General features: G+C 35.7%; 2 protein-coding genes across 5 annotated transcripts in view; one reads left to right on the forward strand and one right to left on the reverse strand.

Moving 5' to 3' along the window:
• Positions 1-3361, forward strand: part of IMPG1 (interphotoreceptor matrix proteoglycan 1) — a 102905-nt gene extending 99544 nt beyond the window's left edge. The window contains exon 17 of the mRNA XM_087944456.1: positions 3274-3361. The gene's annotated coding sequence lies outside the window, so the exon portion shown is untranslated. The remainder of the gene's footprint in view (positions 1-3273) is intronic.
• Positions 106-16750, reverse strand: part of MYO6 (myosin VI) — a 120683-nt gene continuing 104038 nt past the window's right edge. The window contains exons 28-34 of one of the 4 annotated variants that reach the window (XM_026665188.2): positions 16135-16295; positions 14260-14298; positions 13535-13638; positions 11430-11561; positions 8873-8899; positions 6577-6798; positions 106-5838 (exon numbers count right to left, since the gene is read on the reverse strand). In XM_026665188.2, the coding sequence (XP_026520973.1) occupies positions 5639-5838; positions 6577-6798; positions 8873-8899; positions 11430-11561; positions 13535-13638; positions 14260-14298; positions 16135-16295 (885 nt within the window). In that variant the 3' untranslated portion in view covers positions 106-5638. The remainder of the gene's footprint in view (positions 5839-6576; positions 6799-8872; positions 8900-11429; positions 11562-13534; positions 13639-14259; positions 14299-16134; positions 16296-16750) is intronic. The other 3 variants (XM_026665190.2, XM_026665189.2, XM_026665191.2) reach the window with 3 other exon arrangements.

Here is a 16750-nt window from a genome sequence, read left to right on the forward strand (position 1 = left end):
GTTTTCTACTTATTTGCTATAATTTGTATATCATTGGGAGGGGGGAGTAAATCTAAGTGTCAAAATTTCCCAAGCATTTCCATTCTTTTAAAAAGAAATATTGCAGAAAGATCAACAGAGTGAATTTATTTTGTTATAATTTGCAGTACACAATCAAAGTTATTTGACAAAGTACTTGGAACAGTTTAGTAGGAAATAAGCCAGAGATGAAAGAGATACAATTACAGATGAGAACATTTCCAAAGTAATATTAAGAATCCTGTACTGTTCAGGGAACTGCTAGTTGTATGCAGGCTTATAATTGCATGCAAAATTTAGGTACTGCTGGTCGACATATGTTTCAATGAATACATAAGGGAATAGAAGCTGACACAATCTCTACATCATACAATATTAACCATGACATATTTCTACATATTTGAATGCATACCTAAGTATTTCGTACCATTATTTACCAAACGAAAATAAGTAAACTGTTTATATGGCAGATAGAGAAATTTGGGCACCATTCTAATTGATTCGGTGCTACTTTTTCTAAAACTGCAAAGTTGTTAATGAGATAACCAGAAAGTGGTTAACTTGTCAGGTGTATTTTACATTTAGCCAGGAGACACCAATTCCACAGGTGAAAAATATTCTGACTTTTCTAACCTCTCAGGTTATAAATGTTCTATATATTTTTACCAACTAAGAGCTCTAAGCAGGGATCCGATTATGTGCAAATGAAGATAATTCACATTTCAAGGAAGAGGATGACTATACCAAAATCTTTAAGTGCTTTCAGCTAATGCTTTCCAGCTAAAAATACTGTTAAGATACAGAAGTTATGTGGAATTGTTGATGTCAAGGTGAGAACTGGAAGCCCAAACAAAATGTCTGCTAGAGCGATTTGAAAACTGTTCAGATTTGCACTGAACTCACAATCACAGGAAATAACTTAAGAATTATTTCAGAATTTATTTTATGCATACACAATTAGCAAAATGATCTTCAATCTTAAAATAAAAAAAATAGAAAAGAGCAAACCCCAAACAAGGAAAAGAAAGGAAAAAAGAAAGAAAATCTATTATGTGTTACACTTATCAACTATTGTTTACTAAGACCAGCTGAAAGATTAAGCTGTCTCTGGAATAGCTGCTCTCCATAACAGCACTGAATATATGGTTATCTTCATGGAAGAAGGATAATCTTTTTATTAAAACTATCACAAAAGTCTCACCTATCAAAAGAAAACCTCGATAAGCCTAAAATATTTTAAATAAAATGCTTTGGACTGATGAACACTTAACTGGTCAGCCATGCCAACATGGGATGAATTTGGACAAAAATAGTGAAGCATTTGAAGAAAAATATTTTGGAGTTGTGTACAGCACAGCAAAGCAAATCACATCAACTACTGCACAGCACAGCAAATATTGGACAGGCGAAAAGATGGATTCAAGTAAATGTCAATGAATTTTAGAGCTAATATCTTATATTCAGTTAGATATTTCAGCAAGGCAATTGTCTAAAATTATCTTCACATCAGGCATGATGTGAAGGGAGGGAGATAGCCCTCAGAACTGAATAATAGTGACAATCAATCATGTAACATGTAAGAGAGATATTTCTGCAAGGAAGAGTAGGAAAAACACTCTAAAACAAGAATAGACAAATTCTTAGCTATTTGGAACCTATTCTGACAAAGGTGATGTTACAGTTACTGATTAAAAAGATGTTTCCTTATTTTGGCTTGTTAAACATTTACACATAAATATTTAAGTATGCAATTGAATTTTGTAGAAAGGCATTGTGTTTAACTTTATACTATTTAGAAATTGTCAGCTTCTGTTCATGTAGTATACTGAAATATTAAATTTGATGAGCAGTACCTAAACTTTTACATGATACTCTTATTTACTTGGTCATGGAACTAGGATTGCTATTTTATGAGATTTAGAGTAGATGATGTATGTATATTCCTCATTTAGCAAAGCTAAGCAAATATGACGGTCTGCAGAGGTAGAATAGCTGCCACCCAAGACTCCCTGTACTTTGAAACCACATCACAGATGCACAAGTAAATGTATTATCTGGAGATGTACCTACTTTTGTATCTTGGGGCTTTCATATCAGAAAGGTCACAAATACACAGGAAGCAACCAGTCTCTAATTTTTTTCTGTTGAGGAACTGGCATTTTCATTCATCTTTATGCTGAAATCTCTGGCCAGATGTTGGGGGCAAAAAAGAGAAACTATATGCATCTGCCAAACGTATTAATGCAGTGTGTATTTTATTCACCAGATTAATTGGAGATAGTGGCACCTGTTAAATAAATATTATATAGAAAACAATGTCATATCTTTTTAAATTCAATTCCTCTTATAATGGGAATTTAGAAAATTTGCATCAAGGTGCCAACTCCTTATACTAGCCAATTGATATAGTAACTGCAGACACATCTAGGACAATCAAATTAATCCAGAATAATAAAGAAATATTGAAACAGCACTCCTTACTAGCACTGGTGATGTTACCTGGGGTAATGAAATGTCCACAAGAAAACAAGCAAGCTCAGAGAGCAACAATGAGTCCTCAAATATTATTTTAAAAAATGGCCATCTGCTTTAGCTTTAGCTATGATCAAGGTGCTCAACACAGTCTATAAATTTTACAAAACAGTACAACTGTAGAGGATTCTGGGTTTGGCTATAGCAGCAGCACTAAGCCGTTTTTCCACATTCTCTCTCTCTTTGAAAACTAATTTTCCAATCAATATTTCTCCATGTTGCATTTCCACGCATAAAGGATATTGTCATTGTTAATTAGAAGCAAAACAGTTGGGGACTGTCAACGGAGTCATAGTTTCCATGCAAGAAATGAAACAACTTTGTCTCTTAATTGCTATACTGAAAAAAATTTCAACCTCCCCCTCATATTTCAACATAAAAACACTGATGTCCTGCGATGCCTTTAACGTAGCCTCCCACTGAAACCAAAGGCACAAATGAACCAAGGAAATAAGCTGGGTTTGATCCGTGATGAACATATATATATAAGTCAAGTCCTTCGAGTCAAGCTCAGCTTCATGTAATTTTTTGTAGCAGCAATATGGAAGTGGTCTGCCACCACTGTCCCCCACCTTCCTAGTCCTGGTATTCCCTGTTATTCCCTGCTTCCCATCCAGTATTAATTAGGTTTTATTCTGATTAGAATGTTGAGATCAATCAGAGTCAACTAGTCCTTTATGGATTTAACATATAAATATTTTCTTGCATCACCAATCTAAACAGAGCTTTTACTATGGGATTCTACAAATCTACAGCCTTTGGAGGCTTTTCATGAGACCCAGCAGAAGTTCTTCTGTGCAAGTCTGATGCTTTGAAGAAAAGAGAGAAAAAGAACAGGATTGTGATAGGGCAAGTGATGCATTACAACAAGCAGCTCTTTCACAAGCTGGACAAAACACATGGTATGCAGAAAGACTGATGTTGAAGAAATTCTAATTTCAAAACGGGGAAGAAAAATCACATATGCAATCCAATTTCAGCAAACAGGGACAATTTTGAAAACTATCTGACTGCACACCTGTCTTCCATCCTCGAGCATACCTTTCTACCTAATGATTGTGTATTTAATGGAACATAATCTTATATTCTGCCATCGGAGGCTTTTGTGGGTAGAGACATGGGCTTCTAGGCTCTCCTAGTCAAGCATTATCCATGGACTAAAAAAAAAAAACATTTGCGTGATTTCTGATTTCTTGAACTTTATAACCAAACCAAAAGGATATGCAAACATCCATTTGGATTCAACGCCCCGTAAGTGGATTTACACTCATGACTTGGCTTGCATTCCCTTTTTTACTCTCTTCTGCTGTCTTTATATCCTTACTGCAAGCTGAAGAGCTTTCACTTGTGAAAGATATTTTTGATTTCGACAAATCTGATCTTGATTATCTTGATGGGGTAGACAATACACCAAGTTTAGCCTAAAGCTGTCAAAGCTGCCTACATTTGGACTGGTTCATTTGGGTCTGAGAATGATACTTACACATCTGAATACATAAACTGATGATCTCAGTAATCTTAAATATAGTACAAATATTGCTTAGATTTATGAATATGTTTTCTTTTTTACACCCAATCTGGTCAAAACTTACTAGCCAATGAGAACTCAGCTCATTCTTCTTTTTAAATTCTTCTTTGAAGATTTAAAAATCAGAGCTGAGAAACGAAATTACTCTAATAAAGGAAAGAAACTTTCTCCTAGTGTGATCTGTATTTTTTTTTATTAAGTGATATTTCTTAATTTCTCTAAAGATCCCAAAACTGTGATAACACCAAGATTTGTTATGCTGACATTAGCTCATTTTGCAACATCAACCAAAGGCAATTTAAAACTGTCTGAAAGAAATAACTGTTATAAGTATATTAATTACTGTTAAGGAAACCCTGCCGAAAAGGGGGGGAAAAAAAAAAAAAAAGGAAAGCCCACAAAACCTGAACTTGGGAGATTAGCAACAAGAAAAGATCTATTAGATTAGGAGAGGGGGGAAAAACCTTAAACAATTTGAAGCAGCATGATATAACAAGAAATGCCAGGATTCTACTAATTCATCAGAAGTCAGAAAAAAAATCTACTTAATCCATATTCATTTCAGTGATGCATAGAAGGACAACACAGGTCCCCATACTCAAATTCAACCTTGGTGACATAATTCATGGAGTTCATATCTCTGATGGTTCCAGCCATAAATATCTGCAGGGATAAATATTGAACCACCTCTGTGGTTTATATTTCACTTTAACTGAAAAAGGATTCCCAATACATTTATGACAAAAAAGTAAACATGAATTGTCTGAAAGAACCTGTTTTGTAAAAATAATAATAAAGCAGTTTAAAAAAGAAGACAAACACACACATGCACAACTGCTTAAAAGTGCATCAAATCATTTCAGTTCTGAATTGCTAAAGCACTTCAGGCTCAAGTTTTTCTATATTCAGTATATGACACCCTGCGATCTATCTTAAGACATATTTTCCCAACATGCTTGTTTGCAAGTGATGGTGAAGGGTTATCTTTCACCTTTATAGGAGTCTACTTTAACTTCTGTACATTAAATGTTAAGAACATTAAGGCCTCACAGTTCTAGTTAGCCTAGTGTAAAGAAAACACTGCTTCTTCTACTTTGTGGAAACTCATTTTTCCAGATAGTATCTGGGAAGTGTGTTACAGAAGATAAAATGCCATTCTGGATCATTCTAAACTACATATTGGTAGTGTGTTATGCTATATCAGGGATGGGGGTCTCTAGTTCTCCAACTACTGCTGGACTTTTACCCCATCGCACTGACTACGTTAGCTGGAGTTGACAAATGTTGGAACCCAGCACAGCAGGAGACACATAGATTTACCAGTTCTGCTCTATATTACAGTATTATTTATATTATCATATGCTGGCCTAAATCAAAGAACATACTTGACTGAAAGAAAAAAATAGATCTTGAGAATGAATGAGCTCACTACACAAATTAAGACATCAAAAGTACAAACTAAAAATCGACACATTAATAAAACCAGTTTATATTAAACATCTCTACATGATTATGGAATGTTAAAAGTTCTGCTGTACTCAGAAGGTGCAAAATAACGATTTATTTCAACAAGTTCTGCAGCATAGCAGTTGCATAGGTCGGCCGAGCTTGTTTGCTCTCAATTGCATTTTGAAGATATTGGATTCCACCACAGCGTTCCCAAATCTCTTCAAACTGCCGCGGCAAAATTTCAGCACCCCGCTTACGAGTCAGGCCAGTTTCTTCGAGATTCAGCTCACACATCTCCATGTCATCCTTGCCTGGAATACAGGAAACCCCATATTTCACAAAAGTTATAATACAAGCTTACCTCTTTTTGTTTTGGACACATGCAAAATTGAGAACATAACTATAACAAGCACTAGCTACTTTCCCAAACTCATTGCCTTTAGAAGAGGAGACCTACAACTATCCAAATTCTTGTAATTCATCTTATTTAATCCTCTAATCACCTATATCTCAAATATTTGGAATCTTTGACTCCCATAATGCAAGAGGAAATGTGGATCGACAAAATAAGTTGTAATCTAAAAATCAACTCTGCATTGCAACCAGTTTTGATACCAGGAAATAATAACAACCTGCAGGGATGAACATGCATTTCATATCAATTTTATATTTTTATCATGTTTTATGTTTATAATATGTAAATTTCTAGGAATAATTTTGGAATATCAAAACTCAATATATAAACAAATGTTAATCTACTACTTACTACTTTTCTCAAGGGAGAAGCTGGCAAATTCATTCATTCATTCATTCATTCATTCATTCATTCATTCATTCACTCATGTGCTGTTCATCTCATTATCCAAAGGAACTTGAGCTTTGTCTATTTTTCAAGATTCTTCTGAAAGTGAAGACAATCTTTTTAAATAAAACAATATTTTGCTTTGCACTATAATTCAGATCTTGATTTACCTTTAGTACATCTTGTCAATAAACAAAGCCTACCTTTCCAATTTTATTTAAAAAATGAAAACAAAACACATACTAACCAGCCACTAGCAAAATGGGTTGCTTATCAGGATGAAGTTCCATTTGACGAGCAATCCATGGTCCATCAAAGTGAGCATACCACCAGCCTTTTTTTTTATTCTGAGGATCCTTGTATTGATCTGCTGGGCGGATGAAAGGAATTCGGAAATATCGCTGTTGTCGGTTCATTTCGATGTCTTGCTGCTGTTTAACGGACAACTGACTTGCTGGATTCTGCTGAGCTGTAAGGAATAATTACAGTTAAAATTTGTAGCCAAGATCAAAACCAGTCTTCACTACCATCACCTTTTTTAAAAAAAATATGTGCAGAAAAGTAGGACAAGTTTGAAAATACTTTCAGTAAAGAGAAAACAGTAAAAGAAGATCTTGCATTGCCCACAACATTTTTTGAAGTAACATGGATTTTGCTTCAGCCATGGAAACAAATGTTTATATTGCGGGTCCCAGCTGAGGAATCCATTCAATGAAGTTAAGTATGCTGGGCAAAAGAAGGAACATTCCCAATGATTAAAAGTACACAATAACCCCAATTTTTGAATTGTAAGCCACTCAGAATCATTGACTCAGATGGGTGGCTATGGAAATTGAATGAATAAATTAATGAATGTTTATGTAACATAGTGCTGGAATACAATTCTCAAAGCATATGTTTTGCAAGGCAAATTGTCTCCCAACCTGGGAGAAAAGTAAAGTGAAAGGATGAGAAAAATAGAATAAGGTATCGTTATAGATGGGGGGAAAAGACACACTTGAGTCATTTGCAGACTGTTAAGTTATTTAATAGCTGGAACAATAAAGTGTGAGATGGGCCACAAAACCCAGTTGTAGTTGATTGGCTGAAGAGTGCTTGATCCTGTATGAGGTAATCTATGTCATGATTGGTTGTTGTGGGTGTAAAGGGGGAGTTTCCCTTTTCCCCCACCTTTTTCTTCTGTGTGCTCTATATGCTCCAGGATTTACTTGACAATTTACCTCATAATGTTAGTGTGTGCCTGACTACCTTGTCTGCTGTAAATATAGATATTAAATATATTTAGTCATATAAAACCACAAGTTCATGTCAGCATCTCTGACTTCATTTGTGCAATTCCCTGACACAGACTCACATTAAAAACAGAAAGAAAAGGAAATTTCTTGACTTTTCAGGTTCCAAATAGGAGATTTCAAATGCAAAGTTGTTGTGGACAATTGCAGAAAAAGCAGTTCAGTTATTCATGAGAGGACACTTTTCTTTCTATTCCAGTTTATGGAAGGAATTAATAATGAATAATTTTAACTACATAATTAAGCTAAATAATTATAAATAATAAATCTGGTTTTGGTTGAATAAAGAGGGATGAAGCTACAGCCACATCAAATGTGTTTATTTGCCCTCTTTATTTCTAGATAAGTTGTAGATTACTGGAACAGAAAAAAATGTTCAAATAATTGTGTTTATATATACAGAAATAGCAAATGTTTATCCTGCTGTAAAAGGCAATATCTGTTAAAATATTTCTCATTATTAATATCAGTGGACATTAAAGCAGCTCATCCATGAACAGAAAATGGCAAAAAAGACCTTTTTCATATTAACCAGCCTTCAGTCATAATTATGTAACATTTGACATGACAAACTTAAGCAGTAGTCCACATACTTTTATGTGTTTTTAAAAATGTTTTTAAAAAATGAATCAGTTTTTAATTGATGAATTAATTCACCAGGCAATTCATCATTTTCAATACATCCTCTTGCTGCATTCTGCAGCTAATGGAGACTGGCTACCTACCGCCTGAATTAACATATAGGACAGTGTCCATTTTGAGCTCTTTGCTTGATTTGTAGAGGTCTTTTTTCCTCATTCTCATGCACAGCTGCCCTCACCCAAAAGATAATCAACATAGTGAAGAAAAGCACTTTCCTCACAACAAAGGCAATTATTTTCTCTCCTAAAACAAGTTACTAAGTGTTAGGTTTTGTTCCAAATGTTAGTTGATTAGTACCAATTTCAATGTTTTGCTACAAGGGGAAAATATTTTCTCTTGGCAGAAGAAAGGAATTAAAATTAAACCAGTATACACATTTTTATTGAAATAAATTATTCGTTTCTGTAAATAACGCCAAAATTCTTAAAAGAGCGTGCACATTCCTGCTGTCCAATGTCTTTACCAACAATTCTTTAATTATATTTAAAACAGACTGTATGAATGCTTATAAAAAACAAATATAACTGTAGCAAAACACAATTATGTTAGTAAAGTGGGTTCTATTTCTCCCCCCTTTGTCAAATTAGATGAAATAATCCCCCCACTTACTTGAGTTGTTCAAAAATGGTGCAAAATCTGAAAACAAAATTTAATACTGAGCATGCGAGAGAAAATGAGTCCATTGATCAATGGGAAAAACTCCCTTTTTGGGGTGTCCAATAAGTTGTCTCTTGATGGCCATTATTGGCCATCCCTTGGGATGGCTTCAACATAAGAAACCAATGGAAGAGGACAAGAGCACTGTTTTTAGCTAAATGGATGCAAAGCACAAAAAGAATTTGCAAATAGAGCTTTAATTTTTTTTAAAGAAAGAAGGAATTCTTTCCTTTTTTCAAATATGGAGGGGCATAATAATTCCATCATTTACATACAATGCCATCATAAATTGCAACCTAAAACATGTAATGCTATCTAGGAAAAACTACAAAGGAAGACAATAACCTTAATAACTTACTTCTGGATGCCTAAAGTGGTCTCTTGTTATCTCAAGGGCTATTAGATATGATGACTACATATTACATCCATTATAGAATCTATATAACTTGAAATGGTAGTTTATTTATTGATTTATTTGATTTGTCAATCGCTTACAAAATAATAGGTATAAGTATATACATAGTTATGAATACATGAAATGGGTACATATAAGAAAAATAAAAGAAACAATAGGACAGGGACAGTAGGCATGTTGGTGCACATGCAGACAGACCTCTTAGGAAAGGGGTGAGGTCAATAGTAGACAGTCTAAGGTTAAAGTTTTTGGGGTTTGGGGAAGAAACCACAGAGACAGGTAGAGTATTCCAGATATTGACCACTCTGTTGCTGAAGTCATATTTCCTACAATCAAGTTTGGTGCGGTTAACCTTGAGTTTGTATCTATTGTGTGCTCTTGTATTGTTATAGTTGAAGCTGAAGTATTCATTGACAGGTAAGTCATTGCAATGTATGATTTTATATACCATACTTAGATCAGACCGAAGACGGCGTAATTCAAGGTTTTCTAGGTCTAGAATTTCAAGTCTGGTGGCACAAGGTATTCTACAACGAGTAGAGGAGTGGAGAACTCTTCTTGTGAAATATTTCTGGACTTTCTCAATTGTGCTAATATCAGATACGTAATGTGGGTTCCAGACTGATGAGCTGTATTCGAGTATTGGTCTAGCAAATGTTTTGTATGCTCTAGTTAGTAGTGTGATATTACCAGAGAAAAAGCTACGTAGGATTAGGTTAACAACTCTTAATGCCTTTTTGGCTATGTAGTTACAGTGGGCTCTAGCACTTAGATCATTAGAGATGAGTATTCCAAGGTCCTTTACAGAGCTTGGATCATCAACAAGGTCTTGACTATTCAGCTTGTATTTTATTTTCTGATATATATTTTTTTGCCAATATGTAAGACAGAGCATTTATTTGTTGAAATTTGAAGGTGCCATTTGTTTGACCATTCTGATACATAGTCAAGATTTTTTTGAAGGGTAGCAGCATTGTCTGTGGCATTGAACAGCTTTACATCATCAGCGAAGAGAACACAGTTGCTCTTAATATGATCACAGAGGTCATTTATGTAGAGTATGAAGAGAGTTGGTCCTAGAACACTGCCTTGAGGGACACCACTATTGACAGGTACAGAAAAGTTCTTCAGAAACATAAAGGAAAATGTGTTATTTGCTCCTGTTCTGCTTTCAGATTTCCTACAGGTCTGTAAGTGGGGATAGAATGCTGGATCAGATCAGCCTTGGATTTTTCCACTCTTATAGATGGGTAAAAACAGTCCAAATCCATTCCTCAGAATCCATGCTATATCCTGGTTCCCATTCTCCCAATACTCAGTCTCAGAATCTGAGCAATCTGATCTAGCCACTTGAGATAATTCTCTGTACCCCAAAATCTCACTCTATCTCAGCAACATGTACAAGGTCAAGCCATTTCTTAGGAAAAGTCCATCTGGCTGCCCCGTATACTATTTGGTACAAGCCACATGGTTCCTTAATTTGGTTTTCTGAAATAGCACAGCTTCTTCCTCTTTGAAAAACATGGAACAATTTGAATTAGACACGCTACAACAAACACTCTTCTGTTTGAAGATCATGCTCTGTGCCACCTGTGGCCAATAATGATTATGGATGCCACTGTGTCCACAAACCTTTTCCATGGTTCCTGCCAAGTTCTATGGCCATCCTGAGCTTTATTTAAACTATTGTGACAAGAATAAATTAAGAGTCACCTGGGTTGTAGCAAAACAAAGCTACAAACAACTGGATGGTACTTAGTTAAGCACTAATTATTAGCAATATACTGCTATACTTTGTAAATAACAAGTCTCTATTACTAGCTTCCTTCACTAATCCATCATATTTAGCCTGGCCTTTTATCTCAACCCTAGAACTGAAACTATCTCAACCTGCAATCCATCCAATGCTGTTGGGTTAGGAAAGCTGCTCACGAAACAAAGTAAGACAATATAGTCAATGCGGTAAAAACAAGATTCTCAATATTCTCTAGGTACTTTTGTTCACAAGGACACTTCCCCTTCACACACACACATACACACACTTTTGTATGTGCATGGGGGAAGAGGAGAGGTTAAATTAAGATTTTCCCTTACCATAATCAGTCACTGATTTGGGAGCCCGCTGTTCCATTTCGGTATTGCGTTTCTTGTTCTTGGCCTTCCAAGCATGGTAAACTTTAAGCCGCCTATGAAACTCCTCTCTGCAAGCTGCCAGCAATTCAATATCTTTGATCCAGGAAAAGCACCAGGGTTGGAATAAGTGAGAAACAAGTGAGAAAAGCAGATAGATGAATATGTTTATGAATTTGTTGACATGGAAAAAATTAGTTCACCACTCCTTATATCTACATCATGACACACATATATACAGGGTGCATAAACTGGTAATTTGTACGAAAATGGAAGGATAATTTCTAAAGCTTATATTCATAAAATACCCATTTAGTTATTTTCAAATGTATCTAATTACTCTGCTATTTCAGAAGCCCTTTCAGAGATCAAGAAAAATCAAGGCCTCTTCCAGCTTTTGAGGCTTTTGCTCATAATCAAAATGATATGTATGTTGGTATGTTTCTTTCTGAGACATCAGAAACTTTATTTTACTTGGTTGATGTTAAATGTCCACGCACACACATTGTCTAAATATCAGATTCCCTTTGAGCCTCCAGCTCAGCCCAATTGATCCTTCCCTTCCTGCTGGATTGATATATACAGTACATGAGGAAAAGAAGGTTTAAGTACAGACAGCATAGCCATTAGATCCCTATCCAATGAGACCTGCGCTAAGTTACATGGTGTGGAGAAAGCTGCTGCCTCAGAAGTTGGAAAAATCGAACAAAAATGTATGCTTCGTGATTTTCTACAATACCCCCTCCACACACAAACACACCCTGCCAAGCTCTGAAAAAGTCAATATAGAGATATCAGGATTTGGGGGCTCTCAATTTCAACCTGATTAATGATTGTTCTGCTATTTTAGAGGCCCTTTCAGAAATCAAGAAAAACCAAGGCCTCTTCCAGCTTTTGAGGCTCCCGCTCATAATAAAAATGATGTGTGTGTTGGTATGTTTCTTTCTGAGGCAATTTTGCAGCCTCTCTGTGTGTGTGTCCATGTCTTTGAGTCAGTCTTGACTCCTGGGGGCTGCATGGGCAAGTCCATGCAGCGTTTTTAGCAAGACTTTTGGAAGTGGTTTGTCACCATCTTTTTCCTAGGACTGATGGGAAGTAACTGTCTCAAGGTCACCCAGCTGGCTTTGTGCCCAAGCTGAGACTAGAATTTAGTCTCACAGTTTCTACCCCAGTGCATTTATTACACTAAAATGGCTCTCAGTGAGGCAATCTACCTGTCTAATTGCTGCCTATTTTGGAACTGAGTAGCTCAGCACCTGCTTTGCCTGCAAAAGGTCCACCGTGTAATCCCCAACATCTGCAAGGAGGGATGGAAAGCCACTGCCAGACAGCTTGATAATACTGGCTAGACAAACTAATGATCAGGTATAAGGCATCTTTCCCTAATTAGGAGATTTAATATCACATCCAATTTAGTATCAGCATGTTTCCCCCTTTTTTAAAAGATCTGAACTAGTATCCAAGCTTGGGGAGAAGAAAGGAGACTTCAATGCATTTAACAGGCTCTTTAGCTAATCTGAATCTGTCAATCCTGAGCTTGCTAGAAACAACTCTGCAAAAGCTAGGGACATCTGATACAAGCTGTATGGGCAGAAAGCAGTCTTCCAGGTTCTTATCTCCAACACTCCCAGTGACATCTGAAACAGTGGAAGCTTTCAGGTCCATGAATTGCACTTAACTTTAAATGTAAATAGTTGATATTGACAATAGAACAAACAAACTATTTAAAAGTCATTAGCAATAATCATTTTAGATTAAGTTAAAATGTAATGACTTTGCATTATATTCAGTTAATTAACCCTGCTGGTTCTTACATGCAGCTTAGTTTTTGAATGCTTCACCCTTTCCTTTCTTTTGACATATGGAGCTGTTTGAAGTAACTTTGCTCAAGGCATTTTCTCCTTTAGAGCTGAATAAAGAATTATTTAGTGATCCAAGGCCTTGGTTTTGTTTTTTTTAAAGAATGGTACCAATTCATTATATAGGCTTTCAAAACTCTGTGAGAGAAAAGCAATCCAAATATTGGTGTATCCTGACATTCCCTCCATTCCAAACAGGACAACACTTACCACAAGATGTATTGATTGTATCTCTCAGGTCTGCATACTTCCACTTGCTAAGGTCATGCTTTTTAATGCCAGCTGCAGCTTTGGTAGCTTGAACTGAAGGTCCCCTAAATATATCCAAAGAAACAAAAAATACAGAAAGGAACAAGTGAGGTCAAGAATGCAAAGCCGAAACGAGGACTCATCAAAAAAGACAGGTGCAAAGATTGGTAACATCCATGACGTGCTTCTTAGGCATACTTATTTAAGAGAAAAGAAAAATTAAGATTGCAAATTACTAATTTACAAACTAATCATAAGTGTCATCTGAAATGACTCATTTTAAAAAAAACAGTTTCCGAAAAAAAACAAATGGACACATTATGTGAAGACCTAGTTCTCTGTGCAAAGATCTAATGCTAGGAAATTCAGAATTCTAAATTTGGGAATGCTTGATGTTGCATCCGAGTTTAAAAGAGAGAGAGAAATCAGAATAATTGTCCCTGGAGCAAAATAATAGCAAAACTTTATCAAAAAGTAATTCCTATTCATGCAATTCATAAATATAATAGTGAATTAGAAAGAAAATGGGTACTAAATTGGTACAGTGAATGAATCTTGATTAGAATGTATATTTTTTACATAAATGAATTGAATAGAATTTATAAATTAACTATCTTTTAATTTATCTTATAGTTATTACATTTGGTGATTAAACTGATTTCTTTCTGGCAATCTGTTACACCCACCTAGATAGGTATTCTGACATTTCTTTGGCCATTTGTTCCCTATAAAAACATGAGGAATGTATGTTAGGGAGTTAGGATACAAGATTTAATGCATTATTTTTACAGTATTAACTGATAACATAGTATAATAAATACTCTGAATTAACCAGTTCTTTGTATGTATAACCTTTTAGGTATGCAATATTTAAATCACAAGCATTTGTACCTACGTATAATTGATCTGGTAAACTGATACTCAAATGGAGTGTATTGATTGCATGCTCAAATCATGATTAATTAGGAAAAAATAAAGTGAATTATTTTTCAAATTGCTTTTAAAGTGAACATTAGAATAATTTTACCCTCCCACTCTCAATTTTTATAGAATTTCCCAAAAGGGAAAAATGTTTTCATACGCGGTCATTTGACACCTTGCTCCATTGAGTCTGCGAACAGAACATATTTAGGTTAGTCTGAAGATCTCCTAAGTTAGGCACTGATGTACAACATTACAAGATCAGCCTGGACACAAAATGATGTTCATGCAAGATCACCAGGAATCTGGTTTCAACAAGTGGTGTTAAACCTTTTTTTAGGTTGTTAAGTGATAGATGCATTGACTTTTCCTTTCTCTCACCACCATTACAGGTCCACAATCATTCCATAAGGTACTTCACACTGTAAGAAGGGGATTGGCTTGAAGTGTCACCATGAACATCACAGAATAGAGGCACTGAAATCCACCTCCTTTCAATCCCAAGCTATAGGTTCCGTCAAACAAAGCTCAATGATGGGAAAATTGTACTCAAACTCATACCAAACAGAAAAATAAATACCCATATAAATATATCTGCTTAAAAAGAAGCTGCTTCCTATGCCAAGTGTTTGGAAGAACTTATAAAAACTAGAAAGATGATTTATTCCAGGCAAACAGGAAGGAAGGGAGAGGGGGAAGGAGGGAGGAAGAAAAAACTTTCCCTGAGCAAAAATTCTGTCTTGTTTTTGATATGACACTGACCTGTCTTTTAGGGTTGCAAGCATAACAAGAATAATAAGTAAAGCAGTCTAAATGTTAGGTAGGTTTCCACATTACACTAATGAAGAAGGTGCTCTGTTTGGATTTGATATGCATGTTGGGCGAATCCAGCCAAACATGATTTAATTCAATAACCAAACTTTCTTCCGAACTTGATGTATGAATCCCAGTATTAATTCTTCTTGAAGAACAATTTATGAGGAACTAAAATGGAATTAATCCACACCAATATGGGTCAGGAAAATTTTCAAATGGCAAATCCTTTCACTGTAGCCTTTATTGCTTGTAGCACAGCGTCAAAGGACACTATCTGACCAAACTTGGCAACTATGAGACTTGTGGACTTCAACTTTCAGAATTCTCAGAAAGTTGCCAGGTTTCAAGATCCCTCATGTAGACCGAACTGGGATGGAGAGGCATAACAAAATTCCTAAAATAATTTTTACTTTTTTCCTCTTTCCACAAAGTTCAGAAACTGGACTCTGAACTATACTCCCAAATCTTTGACAGAGGATAGCTAGTTCAGATGCCTAGCTAACATTATAGTAGCTTCCCCATATTGGCACCCTCCAGATATTCTGAAAGACAAACCACAATATTCAGAATTGCTTACAGCAATGGCTAAAAGCTATCCTTGCTGGGAATCTGAGGAACTGCAACCCCAACATAATTGTTTGGCAGAAAGTTGAGGAAAGCTGTGGGGTAGAGTAGCCTCCAGATTATGAGTGTTCAAATACAGGAAGATATGCAGCATCATGTTACCTTAATTTAATTAGTGTTCTCGTTATCGTCATCATTATTATTATACAACTTATTACACAATTGCTTTTTCCAGCAGTATCACTGATAAAGTACAATACCTGCGCAAACTTGGGTCCAGCTGAGCCTCATCGTTGATGAGCTCAGATTCACTTTGAGCAATTCGCAAAGCCAGCTCGTGATCTCTGCGCTCTTGTTCGAGAACGGCTTGATGCTGACTCGCCTCTTCGCGTTCTCTGGCCAGCTGAGCCTCAACTTCAACCTGCAGAGCCATGAAAAATATAATTTAACTGAAATATCTATTTTTTCACTGATACAACAGAAGGACTGTCCAGCTAGATCCAATACAGCATGCTAGAAGCCATGCCAGCTAGGATTTTTGGAACTAGTACTCTGAATTAAGAAGTACCACTTTGTGGTTTGCAATTACAATCTAACCCAATTATGTGCAAATGGTTACTGCTATTCAGTCATAATTCATTACAATCAATAGATTAAGCAAACTAAGGTTCAAACAATCCTAAAAGGTAAAATGTCATTCAAGTTAATTTTAACTCCTTTATTAAAAAGAAAACAAAAACTTCATGAAGATAATCTGCCATTGTCTTGTTTTTCCTTTTATTTTGTATTATAGCCTTGCATTCCCTGCAGTTCCTTGGATGTCTCCTCTCTGAATACTAACGACTAAATTTCCCAACCTCAAACAAGTTGGCCAGG

Source organism: Notechis scutatus, chromosome 1, assembly GCF_049901735.1.
Source record: "Notechis scutatus isolate UNSWTSFEM ecotype Mainland chromosome 1, rNotScu1.2, whole genome shotgun sequence".
Taxonomy (NCBI): Eukaryota; Metazoa; Chordata; class Lepidosauria; order Squamata; family Elapidae; genus Notechis; species Notechis scutatus.